The following is a 20236-nucleotide window of genomic DNA, read 5'->3' as shown; positions in this document are numbered from 1 at the left end:
GCTGCCTTGCAGCTGATCAGGGATAAGGATGAGATGAACCTCCCTTGAAGAACTCATTTTCAGCTTGTTCTGGAAGGAAAATCAAAGCAAACCATGTGATGATTGTTACCAGAAGGCTGAGAGAGAGGGAAGGGGACTTTGGAGCAAAGGAGGAGTTAAGATTTGCTTTCCCAATTATCTGCTGATGTCATTATGACCTTCCCTAGTCAAACAGAATTACCCTAAACAAACAAGGCTCCAGAGCTGGGGTTGAACGCTGGCATTAGCAGCCGGCCACACTCACTGCTGAAGAGCCCTGACATATTGATATTAATTTAAATTTCCCCTTGACCATCATTTTCGATTCCCTCCAGCACAGGGCTTCTTTCTAGCACTGAGGTATGTTCCTCCCACTCTTCTATTAAATGCTTTAAAATTAATTAAAGAGGCTGGTTGGCCAGGCAGGGTTTTAAATTCCCTTCCTCAAAGAAAAATCTGACTCACCCAACACCTCTCCCAGGGACCTGAGCACTGGAGGCAAAACTGTTCTGGGGCAGCTTCCAGCCAAGGGCTTTGTAAGCCTGTTCTTTCAAAAGAAGAAAGTGAGAATAAAGATTTTAAGTGCCCACCATCTGCAATTAATTTTCACAAGGAGAGGGGTTAAGCACTGGAACAGGTTTTCCAGAGGGACTTAGGAATCTCCAGTCCTTGCTCAGTTGAGCTGTGAGCACCTCCAAGGCCTGGAGCAATCTCCTCCAACTCTCAGCAAGCCCTGCTCTGGGCATGGGGTTGGAACCAAAAACCTCTGGAGATCCCTCCCAAACTCAATCATCTCAAAAGCCTGAAAAACCTGACAGGGACCATTTGTTGAGGAGGCAAATAATTAAAAAAAAAAAAAAATTGACCACAAGCGGTTTAAAAAAAAAACCCAACAAAATTACAGCAGTAATTATATGCGACTTAATATGTCAACTGTGAAGAGTTACCTGAAGGAAAGAAAATTAGAGGGATTAAAATAAGGAGCGTTTCCTCTTGTGACAAAAGGGACGAAGACAAAAAATGCCATCAACTCGTGTTTATGAGCTGCTGTGTTTCTAATTAGGGCCAGACACCAAATTTGCATTTTATCTTGATTGAAACAGAATGAAAACTGAAAAAAGAAAGGCGGCCGGTGTTAAACAGCCTTCCCTGTTTAATTCAGGGAGTAACCTTACAGCATTCCAAACAGCTGCTTTTTTTCTCCTGTTTTTAAGATCTCGGCTTCGTCGGAGCAATTTCAATTTTAAAATACAGAGGATCTTCGAGTGGGGGCGAGAGAAGGATTGAGGTCACCTGCCAACAGAGGCTGCGTGGCACCGAGCTGGGGTACAACAGCAGCCTCAGCAGCTTGTAAAATAAATTAGTAGGCATTGATGAACAAGGCAGAGGCTGGAGGAAACCCACACCTGAAACTGGGGGAGGCAGGAAGAGCAATGGGAAGGCATCATCGAGCTGGCCCTGCCTTTGGAGGGGGCCGGACGGGAAGGATGCTCTGCACAGCCCAGCGCTGTCACTCCACACCAAATCCTCTTAAAATGCAGCAAAATGGAAATCAAGCCGGTGCTCAGTGGGATGCGTCAGACAGCTGCCATCAGGCAGAAGGAACCAATTTTGTTTTCTTCTGCCACAGTGACTCGGGTGACTCATACAACACAGACCTGCAGGTAGCACTTCTGAGCAGGACACGGGCTAGTCTGCTCTCTTCTCTCTCGTTTCCTTCTCTCCTCACTCTTGTTCCCCCTGACACTGCAGAAATCATGGGAACAAGCCAGCACACAGCAGCTGAGGGCCATCCACCCCTCCCTTGGAGGTGAGCATCACTTTTCTCCCTCCTGGACAAGACTCTCCAGGAGCCACCAGCCGTTTTGGTGTGTCCCACATCCTTCTGGCTTTGAAGGAGTATCTATGGCCATGCTAGAAACAGGCACAAGCATTGAACCAGGACAGGATCTGTCCCCAGTTCTGCTGCACAATGCAGTGAGTGAAGGGAGAGGGATTCTGTCTGCAGACCGAAACACTTCCCACAGGTATCACTGTCTGTATTGCACCTTCGCCACCCGCAGCTGGGAAAAGACACTACACCCACCAATTCCACTTTCTAGACCAACAAGTTCTGGCAGCAATCCTGACAGCCCAGCCTGGCTGCTGCTCCTGAGGACCGTCTGCACCTTCTCACCCACCCCACTGTCCTGCCAACAAAGCCACAACCACTCTCAGCATCATGTTTATTATGTACAATTAAGTGTATGCATGACCATTAAAAATAAGGCTACTTATATCATGGCTCTGAAACACATTACAAACCAACTCCATCCCCTCTCTCATTACAACATTCAGAACACCTGGCTTCCACGGTGTGCAGAGAGGGGCAAACACAACCAGACCCCACGGGCGGTTGAGTGGTGCAGGGCTTTGGTAACTGCATCTAGAAGCTTCCTCCTCTAGCTGAGACAGTCAGACACAGCCAGGTCAGTGGGAGGGAGATGGTCATCCCACCGTGTCATGGTGAGGTCAGTCCAGGTCCCAGGAACTGCAGGTCCCCTCCTCTCAGCACGTTGCTGGTGGCTCACACCGACAGGAGGACAACTTAAACCTCTCCTTTGGAGCTGCTCCTTCGGGCCAAGGCAGGGGCACAAGGAGAGGGAGGAAGGGGAAGGTGTCCTTCTCTTCTTGATGACCAGAGGACTTCAGTCTCCAGGGGTGTCAGCCTGGGTGACATTTTTCAACACTTAATGCATCTAAAAAAAAAAGTAACAAATCAAAGGAACAACAGAACTGGATCATGATGGGATCTCAAAGTGAATTGCTTGCATGTCCAGGTAAGGCTTTGAGACTTCCTTTTTCCAGTGGGATGAAAAACAGTCCAGGTGAAAGTAACTGGAGATGTGCAACTGAGGACAGCCCTGTGTGCTCCTGTAAGCTCCCTACCCAAGTAAATCTGTTCCCATATGCAACAAGAGAGAATCTTCCAGCTTCAGCTTGTGGCTCAATAAATTTTATTATTCCTTTTTGTTTTTATTTAAAAGAATTTGTTTTTCTATCATAAAAATTAGACAACCATACCACCAGCAGCAGCAGCAAAGTCTGTGGAGTTAATGGTGATGGCAGACAGTCCACTGATGTTTCCAGTGTTTCAAAATGTCCTAGAAAGTCCATAAATGGAAAAAAAACCCAAACATGATGGTTTTGGGGAGGAACATCAAGGTGGTTTTGGTTTCTTGTCCCACTGAGGATCCCAGATGAATACTGTAGCATATCAGCAGAACCAAGTACCTCATGCCTCGAGAGAAAACCCTTCATACCAGCTCCAGTACCTGATTAGTAGGGAAGACGAGACATTTAGAAAAGGAATTTATGATATTCATTATTTCCTACATCAGCATATAGATCACTAGGACAGGACTGACCCATCCGTTTCCACCCCTTACCCTTTCTTCACCAGCATGCAATAATATCCCACAAATGGGATAAGCACTTGGCAAGCATCCCAATTTTGATGTCTGCTTGTGTGATGATAAATTAGGCACGAAGCAAAACCATCCTCACTTCCCCTCATCCCAACCAAACGGCTCTTGGGAATCTCGTAACGGAGATCAGCTCTTGTCCTCCCAGCCCCATGTGCTCACACTTGCCTTGTCCAGGCTGGGATGGAGCAGCAGCCTCCAAAGGCACGGCCTAGAGGTGGCACAGGAATGGCAGTGGGGCTGCCACCTGCCCCCACACTGCTGTGGGTTTGTGGTTTGTGCAAACCCAGGCCCTTCCCAGCCCATCCCGCTGCCTGCTGCCAAAGGCAAATGGAGACACCGGAGTTCTGACAGCCCTGGCTGTTTGTGCATTGCTCTGTCTACCTTTCCTCATTAACCAGCAAAGTGCACGAGCAAAACCTCTCCTCTCTAATCACTGATCTTGCTGCTGGATTCACTTCAAAATATCACAAGCCTACGTGCATTTTGTCCTTTTTGCTAAGGAGGAAGTGACCAAATTAACCACCAACCAATTTCAAAACCTGATAAATACATTCCCTATGAATAAGAGGCTGCAGCATCACATGCTGCACAGCAGGAGCAACCCAGCCACTCAGGGCCTAAAAAGGGGGAAAAAAATAAACCCTAACGCTCAGTCAAACACAGACCATTTGGGTCTCTCCCCATTCCTGTTTTTTTTTTGTGATTTTTTTTTTCAGGATGGTTCAGACCAGCAACCCTGGTGTGGCTCCAGAGAGCTGCTATTGAAACAGGGATGCAAGGGAGGACCAGGATGAGGACGTCAGCCTCACGAGTGACAAAGCAGTGCGTAACTTTGCGAACAGCAAGTAAATCCCTTTATCATCAGCTACAGGATTGCAGGCTGTGGCTCTGGGCTATGAACTTATGGCATAACCACCGAGCCTCCAAAGCACGGGGGAGCTCAGCGCTGCTGTGTAGAACCTGGGGTAAGGTTCTGGTTTTGGGCTGAGTTTGGTACTGGCTTGGGTACTGGTTTTGCTTGGCTGTTAATACACATAAAGAGGGACAGTCTTTTCCATACCCCTTGACATTTCACGGGTAGAAACACACTGAACAGACACTCCAGCAGACAATCCAAGCGCTGCAAACCTGGCACGGCGCTGTGTGCCGGTGCAGGGGGAAAGGCTGTTGCTTTCACAGAACCCCGCGCTGGCAGCTGCTCTGTCACCGCCTGTCTGGGCACCGGAGCACACAAAGACAGGGAGCATCCCTGCTCATTCCAGCCCTGCTCCAGCTGGCTACACATCAGGAGCAAAGCTTTCAGCCCCACTGCACCTGCAGCAGCCAGAGGATGGGTTCTGGTTAACGTGGTGGGCGAACACTCAGCCTCTGCTGCCACAGGGATCAGCATGAGCCTTAGAGAGATGTTGCTGCCAGGACCCCAGGGAGCAGTGGTGGGTGCTGGATGGACACCAGCAGCTCTTGCACACTCCACTGTCACTGGTTTCATTGTTGGTGCACTCTTTGCTCGATCTGCTTTGTGCCAGAGGAAAAATACATCATTTAAATTACAAACCTCCACAGCTGGGATCACCTCCTCTAATGGTTTCTCCTGGCTGCCTGGTTTCTCTGACCTTGCTCTTTACTATCAACAGATTCAAGTGTTTAAAGGGGAGATGAATAAAATAACTTACCTTAATTGTACCCTGACTGTTAGCAGCAATCAGCACATTGGACTCCTGGAAAAAAAAGAAAAGGCACTATCACAACCTGCCATTGCCTATTTTTTTTTTTGGTTTTTTTTTTGGAAGAAGCAGCAGAGAAGAAGCAGTTATTTTTATCTTAAACATTAGAAGTATATCTAATTTCAAAGGGATTTAACTCTTCCTATTTCCAAGAGGCTTTTGAGGCGAAAAGTCTTTATAAAAGTTATACTACCTTGAAGAACTAGAAAGCAATAATCCTTAGTGCTTGTACAGAGCTTTAAATCTCCAAAGCAATTTACAAACATGAATTAATCCTCGCCGTCTCCCTGTGAAGTGGGCTAATAATAATAATAGTTATTTTCATCTTTTGGCAGCACATGGACAAAGGTCTCGAGTGCCCCAACTAAACCAGCTAATCACCATGACAAAACCCCTCTGGCTCCGAGGCCACAGCAACCTCTCCCTCAGCCAAGAAGTTTCAGACAAATAAAACAAAGAGGAGAAGAGATTAGAGAGCAATAGCAGATGCACCCAGTTTGGAGGGGAAGATAAACACAGAGGGCTGCAGTCCCGCTTTAAGCTGAGGCAGCATCTATTTACCTCCTGCCAATTGATGGAGTTGCATTTGGAGATATCCTGGTTAACTGCAAATTAATGGTCTGCTGCATCAGTCAGGCAACCCCCAGGCAAAAACTGGGGGAGAGGCAGGCTCGCTCTGCTCTCCAGACCACACTCCTCATGCAGTGCAGACGTGCCCTCCCCAACCTAAATCCCGCAGCCCCGGGGACATCCAAAGGGACGACGACGCAGTGCCAATAAACCTTAAAGCACACGAACATGAGGGTGCTGGGAACAGCCCTGGAGGTGCTGAGGGATAACCACTGCTCCCAAGTGGTGTCCTGCAGCAGTCCTTGCGCCGGTAGATGCAGTGTGCGCTGCCGAGGCGCCCGCTGTGAACCGCTTCCTCTCGAGACAGCCGATACCTTCTCTCAGACACCTCTTTAAATTTCTCTCGCTGCCGCTCTCCGTGCCCAGACAAACTTGCTGTAATTATCCCTTCGCTTAACGCATGCATTTTTAATAAAATCAGTGACTAGGATATGCCCCCCTCTGAAGGGAGCGGGAAGGCAGCTCCACACAGCCCCAGCAGGGCCACACGCTGAGTCACGGCTTGGCACAGCCTCCAGGCAAAGGGAGGAAAATCCCCTTCCGTGTAAAAACCTTATCAGGTAAGGGGAGCCTTGTGGTGGACCACTGGGCTAATTGATATAGATAGATTTGTTCACCCTGGTACAATCATCAGAGGATTAGTTAAGGCTCCTGATATTATCTCACCGATGATCCTCCAAGAGAGAGCTCCTGAAAAAAAAAGTATATCCTCAAAGGAAGCATATACTCCAATTCCCATTAATTTGGTGGGTAAAAGAGTCTAATCCAGTGAACTGCTCAGCTTCTGGTTAAGAGTATTAAAATCAAAACCCACTGAGGAGAAATCACATAAAAACATTACTTGGGGGCTAAAACAGGGACTGGGATGTCCAATAGGATTTTGGAGGCAAGGGAGAGGGACAGGCAGCTATCTAGTGTGCAGTGCAGGAGACCTGAACTCCTGAGTACAGATGATGCAGCGTTTGAATGATCCCTGTTTGCACTGTGAGTGACTGGTAATTCATCCTGCTGCTGTAGTCTGCTGGGGTGCCACTGTAAATGAACTCTGGTTCAATGAACAGTTTTACCTGCTAAATAAAATAAAAATGCCAGAGGGTAATATACTCTCACTCCCTTGTTCTTCAGAAGCCACTGGGTGTTGTTTTCTTTCAGCAGGGTCTGAGCTAATCACCACTCTGCTGCTTTCATCCACAGCCACGAGATGCAAACAGGAGCAGACAGCAGCAAAATTAGCACCAAATCTGTCATCGAACGAACAGTGACTTGCTTGTTAAGGCTTCTCCAGGAACACAGCTAAGTAACTTGTTTTTAATCCTCCACAGAAACAATTCGCTTCCGTTTGTGTCGCCTCTAAAACAGTCAATATACTCAACATGTAAACACCTAAGGAAATTGTGAAGTTGTTCAGAGCTGTAGGTTTGTAACTCGTGACAGCTGCGTGCACGTTAAACCAATTTTTTTTTGCCAGGACATGTGTGAGTGGAGTTGCCGTGGCCTCAGAAGAAAACCACCATCACTGCTCAACTGGAAGAATGCCCCTTCCCAAACCACGCCACTATGAGCATCTGTATCTCTGAGGCACAAAAAACACAGTCTCACCAGCCATTGTGGCTGCATGTTCTACTCTACCATAATCATCTGGTGTTTCTGTGCAGGGCAAGTAGGTTGAAAGACCGGCCTTCCTCATCCCTCCCAAATCCGCTGCCTGCAGGAGCCAGAACTCCCAGCGCAGAGGCAAAGGGGATGTGAAGATCCAGCCCAGCTGAGTAGCCCTGCTCTGAAGAAATCAGTTCTTGAAATGACTCTTCTACACATGAATCTCCTCCTGTGAGAGGATTGAACCTGCAGCCCTTCTTAACAGGAGAGGCAGAAGGAGCCAGCTGCCTTTGCCAAGACTGCAGAAGAAAAATGAACCACCACAATGGAAATCAAGAGATGAGGGTTTAGTTTACTGCCTGGCAAGCAGCAGCGTTTCGTTCTGTGTGGCTGCTAATCTGAAGGATTGTTGCATTCCAGTGGAAAGCCACTGACCGTGTCACCTGATGAAATGTGGAAACCTCTGCTCTGCACATCACGGCAGATAAGGAGCCACTGGGGGAGTCCCCTGCGAGGAGATAACGCGGCATCTCAACGAGAGCCATAAAACTGATGGGAGACAGCTGAAGAGTCCTGGTCCTGCTTAGGCAATAGAAAAAAGCTCTGGGGGTGTCCAAAGGATGCATCTTCTTGTCTTTTGGCATTACACGGGAATTTAATGATTTAATTGGCAAAGGTAGGTGCCTCTCAGCACTCATGTTAAGATTAATGCAGGGTCCAGAACTGCTCTAACATGCTCCAGGGCTGCACTTCTGTGCTGTGACCTATGAAAAACTTCCTACATCTGCCAACTTTTTCTCTACTGCATCATAGGAAGTCTGCAGGGCAGTTCCTTGACACAGGAAGGACTTGACTCCACCACAAATCTGTTACTGCACAGACTGGACACACATCCACCTGGAGGTAAGCATTAGGTTAAAAAAAAAAATAAACTGAAAAATTAAATAAAAATTGGTCCCGAGTGCACCTCTGTCCTGAACCTGACAGATCCTTGTTCCTTCCGGATGAACGTGACTGGTCCACCCACAGGAACTTTGGAGCCATTCGCCTTTAGGATTTGAAGGGACTTTCACTGACTGCACCAAAAAAGAAGTTTTTGTAGCACATTCTGGATGGCAAAGAAAAGCAAAATCAAGTTTAGGACCTTCCTGAGTAGATGAGATACCTGCTACATTCATCATTTGGAGGAATTATTCACCTGGTGACAGCTGGGTTTTGAAGCACATTGATTTCCTTCCCTCCTAGATGAGCCCTGCATTTGGATGGCCCTGGGGAAGCAATTTGGGAAGGAAGGAAGGAAGGAGAAGGAAGGTCTGGCTGACTGCTGGTATTCATGCAAGAGCAGTCAACATTAAGACAATCAGAAATGCTCTGGATGTGCTGCGAGGCTTGAGGAAACTCAGCTGAACAACTTAGAAGTTGTCAGAGCTGCTTCAGTGCATCAGGGAGTAAAAAAGACAGCTAAGGCTGTAGCTCTTCCACTCCTTCTTTACATCTTTGTGCAAGAAACCATTTGCTGGAGGATGGACTAAATGAATGTCACCCCAGATGGACAGATCTTAAAGCCACGTCCGCATCTCCTTGGAGATATCCAACTGGACCAACTCTGTGGGGCAAGGGAAAGCTCTGAACTCACCCTTTAGCCAAGCTGTGGCCTGAGAGGCCTCCCAGTACCTCCAAGGTTCATCTCTAGCCATCCCTCTTCACCAATAAATATGCCTGGCTGCAGCCACAGTGCTCCAGGAGTTACACATCCCTCGCAGCAGTGGGCTCGTGCAAAAAATCACAGCTGAGTATTTCAGTCTTGCCTTCCTGACACCAAACTGCCTGTCCCTAAACAGGCAATACGAGCACAAATCACACACAAATTTTTTTCCCTTTTATATAATCCCTTGTGAGACCATTCCTCCTCTGTTATCCCACACATAATCAATCCTTAAAGTAGAATTCTGGAGTTCACACTGAAAGAAAAACTGAAGAGATTGTTCCTTAGGATTATAAAGACTAATGGTGAAGCAGGATGTGTCTCCAAGTTCTACATGTACTTTTTCATGCAATGGACTGGAAACCTTATTTGGGCCTTTCACCATATCATAAATAATCACAGGCCACAAAGTTCATGCTTCTGTTACCCTCCCTTTTCTGCACAAATAAAGGAGATTCACCTCAAACTTCCAGCGCAGCCAACACTGAGTTAAGCCTGAGTTTCCTGGATTTTCAGCTAGGTTTGTCCTACAGATTCACAGTTAGGATTCTTAGAGATCTTATTTTAAATTAACAACTTCTCACCTTCCCTCCCCAGCAGATGTTTTGGCTAACAAATGGCTGGTTTGTCAGCACTTCTCTTTCAAGCAGACAGACTTGCTGCCAGCAAACCCTGAACGTTTACTCCAAGGAGCTGGAGCCTAATTAAGCAAAGCTGTTGATACCAGGGGAAAATAACCTGGGTGAGAAAGCTTGTGTTCAAGTGGCCATTGTCTTCTGTTATTTATAGGTAGAATAAAAGGATGTCGTTGAACTAAATCGAGTCCTGTTCGTACAGAAAACCCTTAGTTTAGGTTAATTTACTCATCCTTACTGAAGGTGGCAACTATTGCTCAGGTGCTGGCTTTTAGGTCTGAGCTGCAGAGTTGTATTTAACCAAAACTTTTCCCACTGAAGTCACACACGGAGTCCTTTCATATATCTAAATATGTGAAAGCAGTTCCCCAACAGACCACCGCTGCTTGACTGCTCTTCATCTCGTAATTAGCAGATTCTAATGGCTTTTCATTTTAATTCCCCTGATCCCTGGCTATTTTTTTTGGTTGTATGACTCAAATCAGCTTTTGTTTTTGAAAGAAAATTACAAATTCTAACCTAGGAAACACAATGAACCCCCAGCATACAAAAAAGTCAAGAGGTTTTTGAAAAGCTGAACTGCTAGATTAGATCCCTTCCCAGCAGGACAATGTGCTGCATGCTCAATTTTGTTTTCTTTTTTTTTTTTTCTATCCTTGTGATACAACTGTTACCAGTGAAGGGGGCACAGTGGGATGGTTGAAGTGGTGCACAACCCTCTGTCTCCCTGTGAGCCAGAATTTACTTTCTTTGCCATCACGCTCACCTAACATTAATCCCTCCTGAACAAATTTAAAGGAATATTTATTATCTGTACTGTGAACATCAGGCCAAAGCAGAAATTAATTACTTTAAACCAAGCACTTCTTTACAGAACAAGGCCTTACATACAAAAGATACCGTACCAAAACATTTCAGGAGCAGCAACACCCAACTCTTCAGATTTTAAACCCAAAACAGAACATGCAGGCCTGAACCGTGTCTTTTAATCCTTAGAAACTGTATTTTTATCTCATTCTGAAGGTAATTCCTTTGTACACACAGAGATAAAGCCTCTTCAGGCTTAGCTGGGCCCCAGAAAAAAAGCAGCAACTCAATGTATCTGCAAAAGGTTTTGCCTGTGCTTCCTTCTAGATCCAGCTGCAAATACACAATCTTTTGGGGTTTTAAGTTCATAAATGCTACACAATTACATCCCTCCAGCATAACAGAGACATTTTCTTAACACGTTAACCCACAGATTTACAGATGATGGCACTCCTTGGACTCGCTTTCTGTAGAAGGACTTGCCTACAGTCACAGATATCTACAGTTTCTTCTCATGTCAGAATTCACGGGCACACTGCAAAGGGGGAAAAAAAGCTTTCAGACAAATTAAGTGTTTTCATCATCCTGCATCACACAGAACTTGCAGCTTTTCCACACAAGATGAAGTGTGTCTCGCTAGGAAACGTGCACAGGTGGAAATTCAACACCTCCTGCAATCCCTCCCCTTGTTTCTCAGCAATTCCAGACTTTAACCTCTGTACCTGGCATTCTTTTATCAAGTCTGCTGACACCTCCACATCTGGTGCTTCCTAGTTGCGATTCAACACACGAACGTTCCCTGCTCCCTGAAATAGTCCTCTCATTTTTGTATTTTACACATTGCATTTTTTCTACTCCTATTCAGACCAAACCCAGCCCAAGATGCTGTGGCACTGGAAGCTCACGAGCTGCATTCACAGCACATGGGTGCCCCGAGGAGAGCAGTCCAATCCTTGCTCCAATGACACACTCAAATGAGGAGTAAGCTATCTCTCAGCCAAGTGAGAAATCCCTTTTTCTTAGCACGACCTTTCATTTCAGTGTGCAGCTCTCAAGAAAACAAGATCAACAAGGCAACTGAAGACAGGGCTAGAAGGAAATAGAAGTACCCACACGTACAGGGCTGCACACAGGCATCAATCTCCTTGTTTCTACACCAAATTCGAGATGGAAACAGAGGCCAACGAGCCTGATGTGAAGAGGGCAAAGAAAGCTCTGCAAAGGCAGGAGAGCCACCCCAGGAACTGCTGATACATTACAGGCAACTGCCTCTGCAATTTAGTCATTCTGAAACAAAACTAGTTTTGATGAGCGCCTAATTTATTTAGAATTCTAGATGAGAAAATCTCGTTAGACACTTATTATTCTGCACCTACTGCAAGGCAAAGTACACTGCTCTAACAGCTGTTGCACACTCCCCATCAGGCAAGGTAGGGAGACACATGTTAAAAACAAATTATGCTGGCATTAACCCTCCACCCCCAAAGGGCAACTCTTCTCCTCCTCTCTGTGTGGGAATAGAGTGCCACTGCCCATTTATCTGTGACAGGGTCTCTAAAGTTACTTGTTCCTGTGGTCATAAATCCTGGGATTTCAGATGCTCCCCATAAACAATACGCTCAAGGCCTTGAAGGAAGTGGCAGCAGTACATAAATATAGCTTGCAATAAGCTTACAAAAAGCATACATAAACATGAAACACATTTACATTGATACTGCAAAACCACAGGAAAAGGCTGAGCATCAGTTTAGCGAAAACAGCTTTTAAGATCTATTCTCTTAATACTTAAAACTTCCAAATACTCATTTGGCAATTCTACATAATGCAATGCCGTAGGTCACTCAACAACTGCACAGCTCAAGACCTGCATTCCTACTGTCAATGTGTTTCCCTCCTTTCTCTTCTGTTGTTTGTTGCAGTCAGTCATTACCTCATGCTGGAGGTGATGTATTTCACCTCTCCCTGGCCAAGGTCAGGCTGCCCTGCCCATCGGTGCAGTACATGGCAGAACCAAGCCCTGGGGTGTTATCATTAATACTGCTAGTGCTTATGTCTCTCTTCCAAACCTGCATCAAAAACCAAGTATGTGATCTGGAGAAGCAGCCACCAATCTGCATGAGATTACTCAGAAATGTGATCTAAATTTGGTACTTCTGGATTTTGGTTTTGTGCAGCCCCGTGGCAAACCATCAGGGATCAGAGCTGTGAACAGGAATCAGTAGAACATGAAAAGCCTTTTTGGTCCAAGCTACCCTGAATGAGACAGACAAGCAATCCACCCCACAAGCACAGCCTTCCATGAGGGATACACAGCCCAGTCCCAAAATACAGCAAGGACCACTGTTCCCAGCTGCTGCACTGGGGAGGAATGGACACTGGTGGGAAACTTCTGAGAGAAGGAGTGGTCAGGTTCTGAACAGGTTCCCCAGGGAAGTGGTCACAGCCCCAAACCTAACAGAGCTCAAGAAGCATTTGGAGGATGCTCTCCAGCACGTGGTGGGATTGTCCTGTGCAGAGCCAGGAACTGGACTGTATGATACCTGTGGGTCCCTTCCAACTCAGGATATTCTGTGATTCTATCCCAGCTCCTCAGGTTTCTTTAATTTACAACACATTCTTTGTCCTACTGTGAAGGGCAAACTCCAGCATGCTTAAGCCCTGCTTCATGTTCAGATGGTTCTCTTGTGCCTCTTTCACACTTATGATGTGTTTTCCCCATTTGTCTTACCTTCTCTATTCTTCTTCCTTCTCCTTTTGCCAAGTCAGTGATTTCTCTTCCAGCTCAACTGTACCAAATACTCCTCAGTTCCCTTTTTCAAATCTTCTCACTCGAATCAGCAATTCCCTAGTATGTGCAAGTACACTTTCATCTTTCCCAGACCATCTGTCCCATATCCTTCAGAGCTTTTGTATTTGTGAGATCATTGTCCCTTACATGGCATTTCTCATCAAAACCCAGTTTCCCCTGCCTCTTCCACAGCACTGTGTACATCTTCCCATCTCTTCCTGCCCTTGTGAATCCACAAATCCTGATTATAGAAAGGTTTCCTTTCCAACCCTCCACCATACTGGCACCAACACCAACGTGCACATCTTCCTTGGGGTCAGAAAGGGAAGAGATGAAGGTTAACCTTACTTTCTGGCCCCAGTATCCAACCAACCAAGTGTATTTGCTCCCACAGGCTGCCTTCCCTTCTAGATCCCAGAACTCATTTCTGAGCTAGGATGACACATCTGTTCCTCTGGGCCCTGCCTGTGCTGTCAGCTACAGCTCATTCCCACATCTACCTAAGAAACATCTGCCCAGATAAACCCCAGAGGACAGAAGGACATAAAGCAGGCAGAAGCCTTACGGTTAGAGACTGCAACCCCACTTTATTTTTTGGGAACAAACTGCTGCTGGGCTGGGAGCGTCCAACAAGAGAAGGTGATCCGCGTCAGCAGCTCCCAGACGCACATGTGCCCCAGATATCCTCGCTTTCATGCTTTCTCCTGATAACAGGAGCTGCTATTGCACGTCAGCTGCTGTGCTGAACTGGAGCACGCTGCTCTGAGGGCTGACAAATGGTTTCCAAGTTGGGCCAAGCGGGATCACTGCTGGGTGACACGTCTCCTGTGCTCTGTGAAGCTCAGCACACTGTTGATGCTGCCAGTGGCTTCCCTGGGCCGGGCACCAGAATTCACATGCTGTTATTAAATCAGTCCCCACATAGAAGTGCCACCAAATAAGCCATTGGCTGGCCCAGCTCCTGCTTCCCTTCCCCTCCCAGTGCCATTAGTTTCAGTCCCTAAATAGCTGAATGATACAGGCTTAAAATTGACCCAACCACCTTGATGTTAATATTTTAAATTATTAAGTCTTAGTTCTCTACTGCCAATAAATCACTTACATGTGCACATTTAATTAACAATCCAATCAGCAAAAACAACTTTGCATTCGCACTGCACATTTTATCAGAGGAACCAAAGACACATTACAACATTAATTAAATGTGACAAATGCCCTGGTGAGGTAGAGAAGTACTATCCTACTTTGACATGTGGGGAAACCAAGGCAACACACTCGGATTTACCCAAAATTAATCCAGATGTTCACAGTGAGGTGTTGAGGAGAAAAAGCAGGGAGAAAGACTGCTGAGGTTTCAAGCTGGTAGTTCCCAGGTTCTCCAGAGGTTAGTTTGTGAAATTCCCCAAGGGAATTTGGATAAGTTGTTGGAGCAAGAGGTCTTGCAGCCATGTAACTGGTGGGAACACAGATGGGTCACTGCTAGTAGGACAGGTTGGGAAAAACCTCCCTAACCCTTCACATGACAGCATCTCCTCAAAGCAAAGGTGGAAGAACAGTTAATGCATTACAACCAGAGACGGTGGCAGTCAATACAGGGGAATGGATTAATCATTGGAGATGTCAGGAATGATGAAGGGAGCCAAGCTGGGCTGGCTGGGTCAGCAGGAGGGAAACGTTTTGATAGAAACTCATAAAATGGCTGACAGAATGAAGAAATCAATTTATTTAAAACCGATAATGGATTCATACTCTGCTGCTGTTCATTTTATATGGTTGGTTGTCACCAGTTTGGGGCAGAAAGCTGTCTGTTTGGGTAACACCTGATGTGGTGGGCTGACTCTGGATGGAGGCCCAGGGACCCAACAAAGCTGCTCTGTAACTGTCCCTCCTCAACTGAACATGGGAGAGAAAAGGCTTGGAGTTGAGATAAGGACAGGGAGAGATTACTCCCCAATTACCATCACAGGCAAAACAGACTTAACTTGGGGAAAATTTAATTTATTACTAATCAGATCAGAGTTGGATAATGAGAAACAAAACCAAATCTTAAAAACACCTTCCCTCCACCTCTCCCTTCTTCCAGACTCAACTTCACTCCTGATTTTTCCCTGCCTCCTTCCCACCAGCAACACAGAGACACAAGGAATGGGGGGCACTGTCAGTTCATCACATGTCTCTGCCTCTCCCTCACTTCTCAAGAGGAGGACTCCTCACACTCTTCCCCTGCTCCATCATGGGGTCCCTCCCACAGGACAGTCCTCCACAAACTGCTCCAGTGTGAGTCCCCTGTGGGGTTACAAGTCCTGACAGCAAACCTGCTCTGGTGTGGGCTCCTCCCTCCATGTGTCCACAGGCCCTGCCAAGGGTTCTGCTCCAAGGTGGGCTCAAACATGGTCTTCACCATGGGCTGCACAGGATTTTTGGGCACCTGGAGCCCCTCCTTCATCACTGACCTTGGGGTCTGCAGAGCTGTTGCTCTCACATATTCTCTCCCTCCTCCCTCCCTGATGCAGTTGTGCAGGTTTTTTCCCCCTTTTCTTAAAGACATTATTCCCAAGGTACTACCAAGACTGGCCTGATGCAGAGATGCAAAAGAGGTACAATGTGAATTCTCACATTTAGTTTCCATGCTTTAACTGGAATAACATCCCTTGAACATACCCTACCTTTTTTTAAGTGGGATCCCACCACCAAACCAAAGCCAAACCCTGGTATTACAGTATCCCAAGCCAACCAACTCTGAAAGTTCTGGACATATGTTAAAATCCTGACCATTGCATTAGTGGGTCTCGGAATAAAGTTGTAGGGGGACTCGAGTGCTCAATAAACACATTAACTCTTCTAAATGTTTTGCTTATGCCAGCTGGAAAAGAAGGATGATGGTTTCACTGCATCTGCAAGCCTTCTAATTGTGTTACTGGATGGGCCAGAAGTCTGGCAGCCACGGAAATCAAAGCCTTCATTTCTCTTTAGGCCAAGCACAGTATATTTAACAGCAGCACGAATGGAGTCATGGGTCTAAGTGTCAGCACTGAGGGTGCTGGCTGAGGGGGGGAATGACAGCATATGTAAAGCTGAGGCAGCAGGCAGGGAGGGTGGGGGATTACATATCTGTGGGGCAAACAGGGCTACAGCCAGGGGAGGGGAAGCAAAACACATCAGAAAAGCAAAAATACCTCACCCCTGGAGGCTGCTTCCACCCAAAGGGCCACGATCTGCTTGATGTAAGAACACAAAAGGGAAGGGTACCCGCAAGGTGGCCCAGCCTGTAGCTGCCTAAGCCACAGTTTATATAAATACATATATTTATGTTTTTTTTTCCTTAACACATATGCCACAGAAGTGAAATCACCAGGCCCTGGTGAGATAAAAGAAGTGATGAATTGTTTCTTGCAGAGAAAACTCAAGGCACAAACATTAACATTAGCAACGCAGGAGCTTCATGAAGTTACACCTAGACTAATGCAATTTATATCGTACACCTATTTGGGAAAGAGGGCTTTGATTTAAGGAATGGAAGTTTAATTAAGGTAAAACAAAAGTTTCCATTAATCTTGAAGGAATTCACAACCTCCTGCACCATCCAATTCAGCTAATGCTATAACAGGATCAAGTGCAGCACTACCTGAAACCTCCCGCAATGCAGACAAGGCTGGGCAAGCTGCACCAGAGCACGTGGCCTCCTCTAGGCTTTGGGAAACAGGAAGCTTTGTCTCCTCAAAATGCTGCTCCAAAAACGCCCTGAGTGCAGTGGACACATATTTTCACTAGCCAGGGCACACAGGGAAATGATAAAAAGGAGCAGAGATGCTGACAAACTTGGGAATGGCAAAGAGAAATTGCCAGAGCCTTCACCTGCAGGCAGCAGGTTTTGCTGCCATCCAAAACTGCATTTCATGCCACAAGCACAAATTTTCCTTTGAGCAATAACTAAGTAAAATTCTAGTTATACTTAAATCTTCTCCCTGCAGGAATTCAAGTCATAGGGTTGTGTTAAAGAAGTTTACTGTCTTATGTTTCTGTTGGACAGGGTAAGCACAGGGCAGCAGAGCTGAGCATCCTCCCCAGACAGCAGAACCACCTCCTTCCAGCTATGGCCAAGAAGGGGTTTAGAGCTGGCTTGGCTCATGGTCAGTGAGGGCTCTGTAAGTCGGTTGTAACTGCATGGAAGAGTCAGCTGAACTGGGCTGTGGCTGGGTCACGCCTGCAAGGCTGTTTGGAAGAGAGGGATCCTTGGTTTGTACACCGAAAGCTGCTGGAATCTCTGAAAGAAGATATGTCAAAGCCATTTCTGCAGGTCAGTTTTCAAAGCAAGGCCACACTGCAAAACATCAGCTTTGATGACAAAATTGTATGGCTGGTATTGAAAGACAGTACAGTAAATTGCATTTTAATAAGGTCTGACTGTAAAGAAAAGGTGAAAAACTTCATTAAACAAAACCGTCCAGAGTACAGATGATACATATAAAGTTGTGTCTCTAATATGCTACTGCTGATGCTTTCTCCATTGTATTTATCTGAGGGGAGAAGGGAGTGGGAGGAGAAGACAGCTATGCCTTAAGTATTGGGAATGATGAGAGTACAGCTTTATAGCTTCAGCACAATAAATGCAAAGCATGACACCTTCCCTACTTTGTTCTGCAGAATGAACTATTCACCAGATAATAATGAACTTCGCATCATCCAGAGGACTCAACTGTGCCTGCTGCCTGCTTCCCTAATCCCAGCCATCTAAAACACTCCTGATCCAGAAGGACGAGTGAAACCAGCAACTAAAATGCACCTGAGAAGCCAGAAATCACTGGGTCATTCAGCTGTAGAAAAGCATTTTAGATTTGAAAACAAAGGATGTAAAAAGAACAAACAACGAAACCCACCAAGGACTGAGATTAAAGTCAGAAGCAAAATGCAGGATGTCTTCAGACAAGTTTATTGATTGTGAGAGGGGAAAAAAAAAAGAATCCAAACTTGACACACAATTCAGACCAGAGAGAAAATTCTCTATTCTTTCATTCAACTTCCCCTCTCCTCAACTTGCTCATTCACCTCCCTACAACTCACACTCCCCTAGAGAATATTGTGAGCAGCCCCTGAATTCTGATTTTTTTACTATTCCAATAAATCCTGTAGAGTTAAATGGGCAAAATTAGAAGGATTTGCCTACCAGGCTTGCTTGACAATACTGGAGGAGAAGTCACCTGAAGCTGTAGATGGGCTTCCTTTTGTTTATGGCTTTTAAATAATTCAGAGAGGAGCTGTCAAGCTGAATCTGCAAAGCTCCCTTGACTTTGGACTTACGCTATCAGACTGCTTGCCTATTGTTTATAAAGACAAAAAGGAAAACATTATGGGATCGTGTGTCTGCACTGGAAGGGAGTCAAGGACTAGGAGAACAAGGGCTGTCAGGACAGAAGTCATAAAAAATACAGATGGGAAGGCAAAAGTAGGCAATAGGTGAAATACAGATGTAGCACAAAACAGCAAGAGAGGTCGCCAGTTTGGCTGTGCTATAAATACACAATGCTCGTGGTTTCTTGTGGAATGTGGTGTCGTCCTTTAAAAAGGAAAACCCCAAATGCAAACGGTAACTTTAATTAGCAATTAAAAGCCCGACTTCCCAGCTACACAACTGCAGCTGCCTCTCCCAGATCTGCCTCACTTCTGCAAACCCGTGACAGCCATCAGGCAGTGGGCCAGCATTTAATAATCATCCCAAGCGTCAGAGAGAGCAATTCCGTCCTTTCTCTCTTTCTGCCCTTTTTCCTGAGCTCTTTGGGTAGACCAAGATGTTCTAGGTCCTGCCTGGGGACACCAGTAAACCACAGGCGATGGCCCCTGGCATCCCAGGGAGCTTACACACTCCAAGGTGCCTTTTGGATTTACTCTTTTTTTTTTTTTTTTTTTAAATGACTCTGTGGCATGCACAGCTTTGATGGGGTTTTGCACAGTCATTTTCAATCAAAGCTGCAAACCTGACTTTACAGCAGATGACTAGTTCTTGAGGCAGCAAGAATGGAGAGGGGAGGGCAACCTCAGGACACGCAGCCCTGCTCCACTCGTGCCGCATCTCTCCAACCAGAACACAATCACCTCTACAGCCACTTGGCTAAACCTAACAAGAACGTCAGAAAAAAGGGTATTTAATCCCAAACCCAATAACTGTGATTACAGTCTCGCCTTAAACGACCGAGCTGGATTAACACTTGGCAATTATGCTTAGCTCTGGATGCTGCAGACAAAATCCTGCCCCGAGGCTGTCCCCACGCGGTGGGAATGCTGTGGCTGGGCAGCAGGCACTGCTGAGGACCCTGCAGGAGTCTCAGCACACCTCACGTGTCTGGAGGGGAACGATCCGGTTTAGTTGGCTGTCCTAAAGCAGACAGAGACCTCCACTTTGCTCTAGGAAGACTGCAACAGTGGACAAAAATACATTTATTTTGCCCACGACCGGTCCCAACTGGCCCCAGCAGCTTCCAGTCCTCGAAAATTTCGTGATTAGACCAGCCTTTTATTACACTGTCTTTTATCCTGGGCTCCTGACCGTATCAAATCCTAAATGAAACACGATGTCACGCATGCAAAGAAGCTGAAGAAAAGAGGATTCAAATAATAGGAAAATATCATTAAGTGGAAAAGTTTAACTCAGAAGGTCAAAATCACTCTAGTCAGAAGAAAGAGATGCTTCAAGGGGCACAATCTACATGCTTGACAGCCTTGAACATGGCACCAACAGTGCCTTCCTTACCCTGCTTAGTGACTGCCAGCAAACAGCAGGGCCTGGAGCTGCAGTGCCTTAATAAGTCCCTAAATCTCCTGGCCTTGAATGCACTCCTAAACTCCAGGGCACGGCTTGCCAATGGTTTGCT

The 20236-nt window shown here is 46.2% G+C and overlaps 1 protein-coding gene and 1 non-coding gene across 5 annotated transcripts in view; both read right to left on the bottom strand.

The window, feature by feature from the left end:
- Positions 1-2229: 2229 nt before the first annotated feature.
- The window catches only part of COP1 (COP1 E3 ubiquitin ligase), a 122961-nt gene continuing 104954 nt past the window's right edge, over positions 2230-20236 (bottom strand). For all 4 annotated transcript variants that reach the window (XM_027903970.1, XM_027903968.1, XM_027903967.1 and 1 more), the window contains exons 19-20: positions 5159-5203; positions 2230-3332 (exon numbers count right to left, since the gene is read on the bottom strand). In XM_027903970.1, the coding sequence (XP_027759771.1) occupies positions 3315-3332; positions 5159-5203 (63 nt within the window). In that variant the 3' untranslated portion in view covers positions 2230-3314. The remainder of the gene's footprint in view (positions 3333-5158; positions 5204-20236) is intronic.
- LOC114068084 lies at positions 19703-19828 on the bottom strand. Its single transcript, XR_003573513.1, has one exon.

The sequence above is a fragment of the Empidonax traillii genome, unplaced genomic scaffold, assembly GCF_003031625.1.
Source record: "Empidonax traillii isolate 1590-97213 ecotype Southwest subspecies unplaced genomic scaffold, ASM303162v1 scaffold1002:size361594, whole genome shotgun sequence".
NCBI lineage: Eukaryota > Metazoa > Chordata > Aves > Passeriformes > Tyrannidae > Empidonax > Empidonax traillii.
The sequence above is the reverse complement of the archived record's forward strand: the minus strand, read 5'-3'. Positions and strand labels throughout refer to the sequence as shown.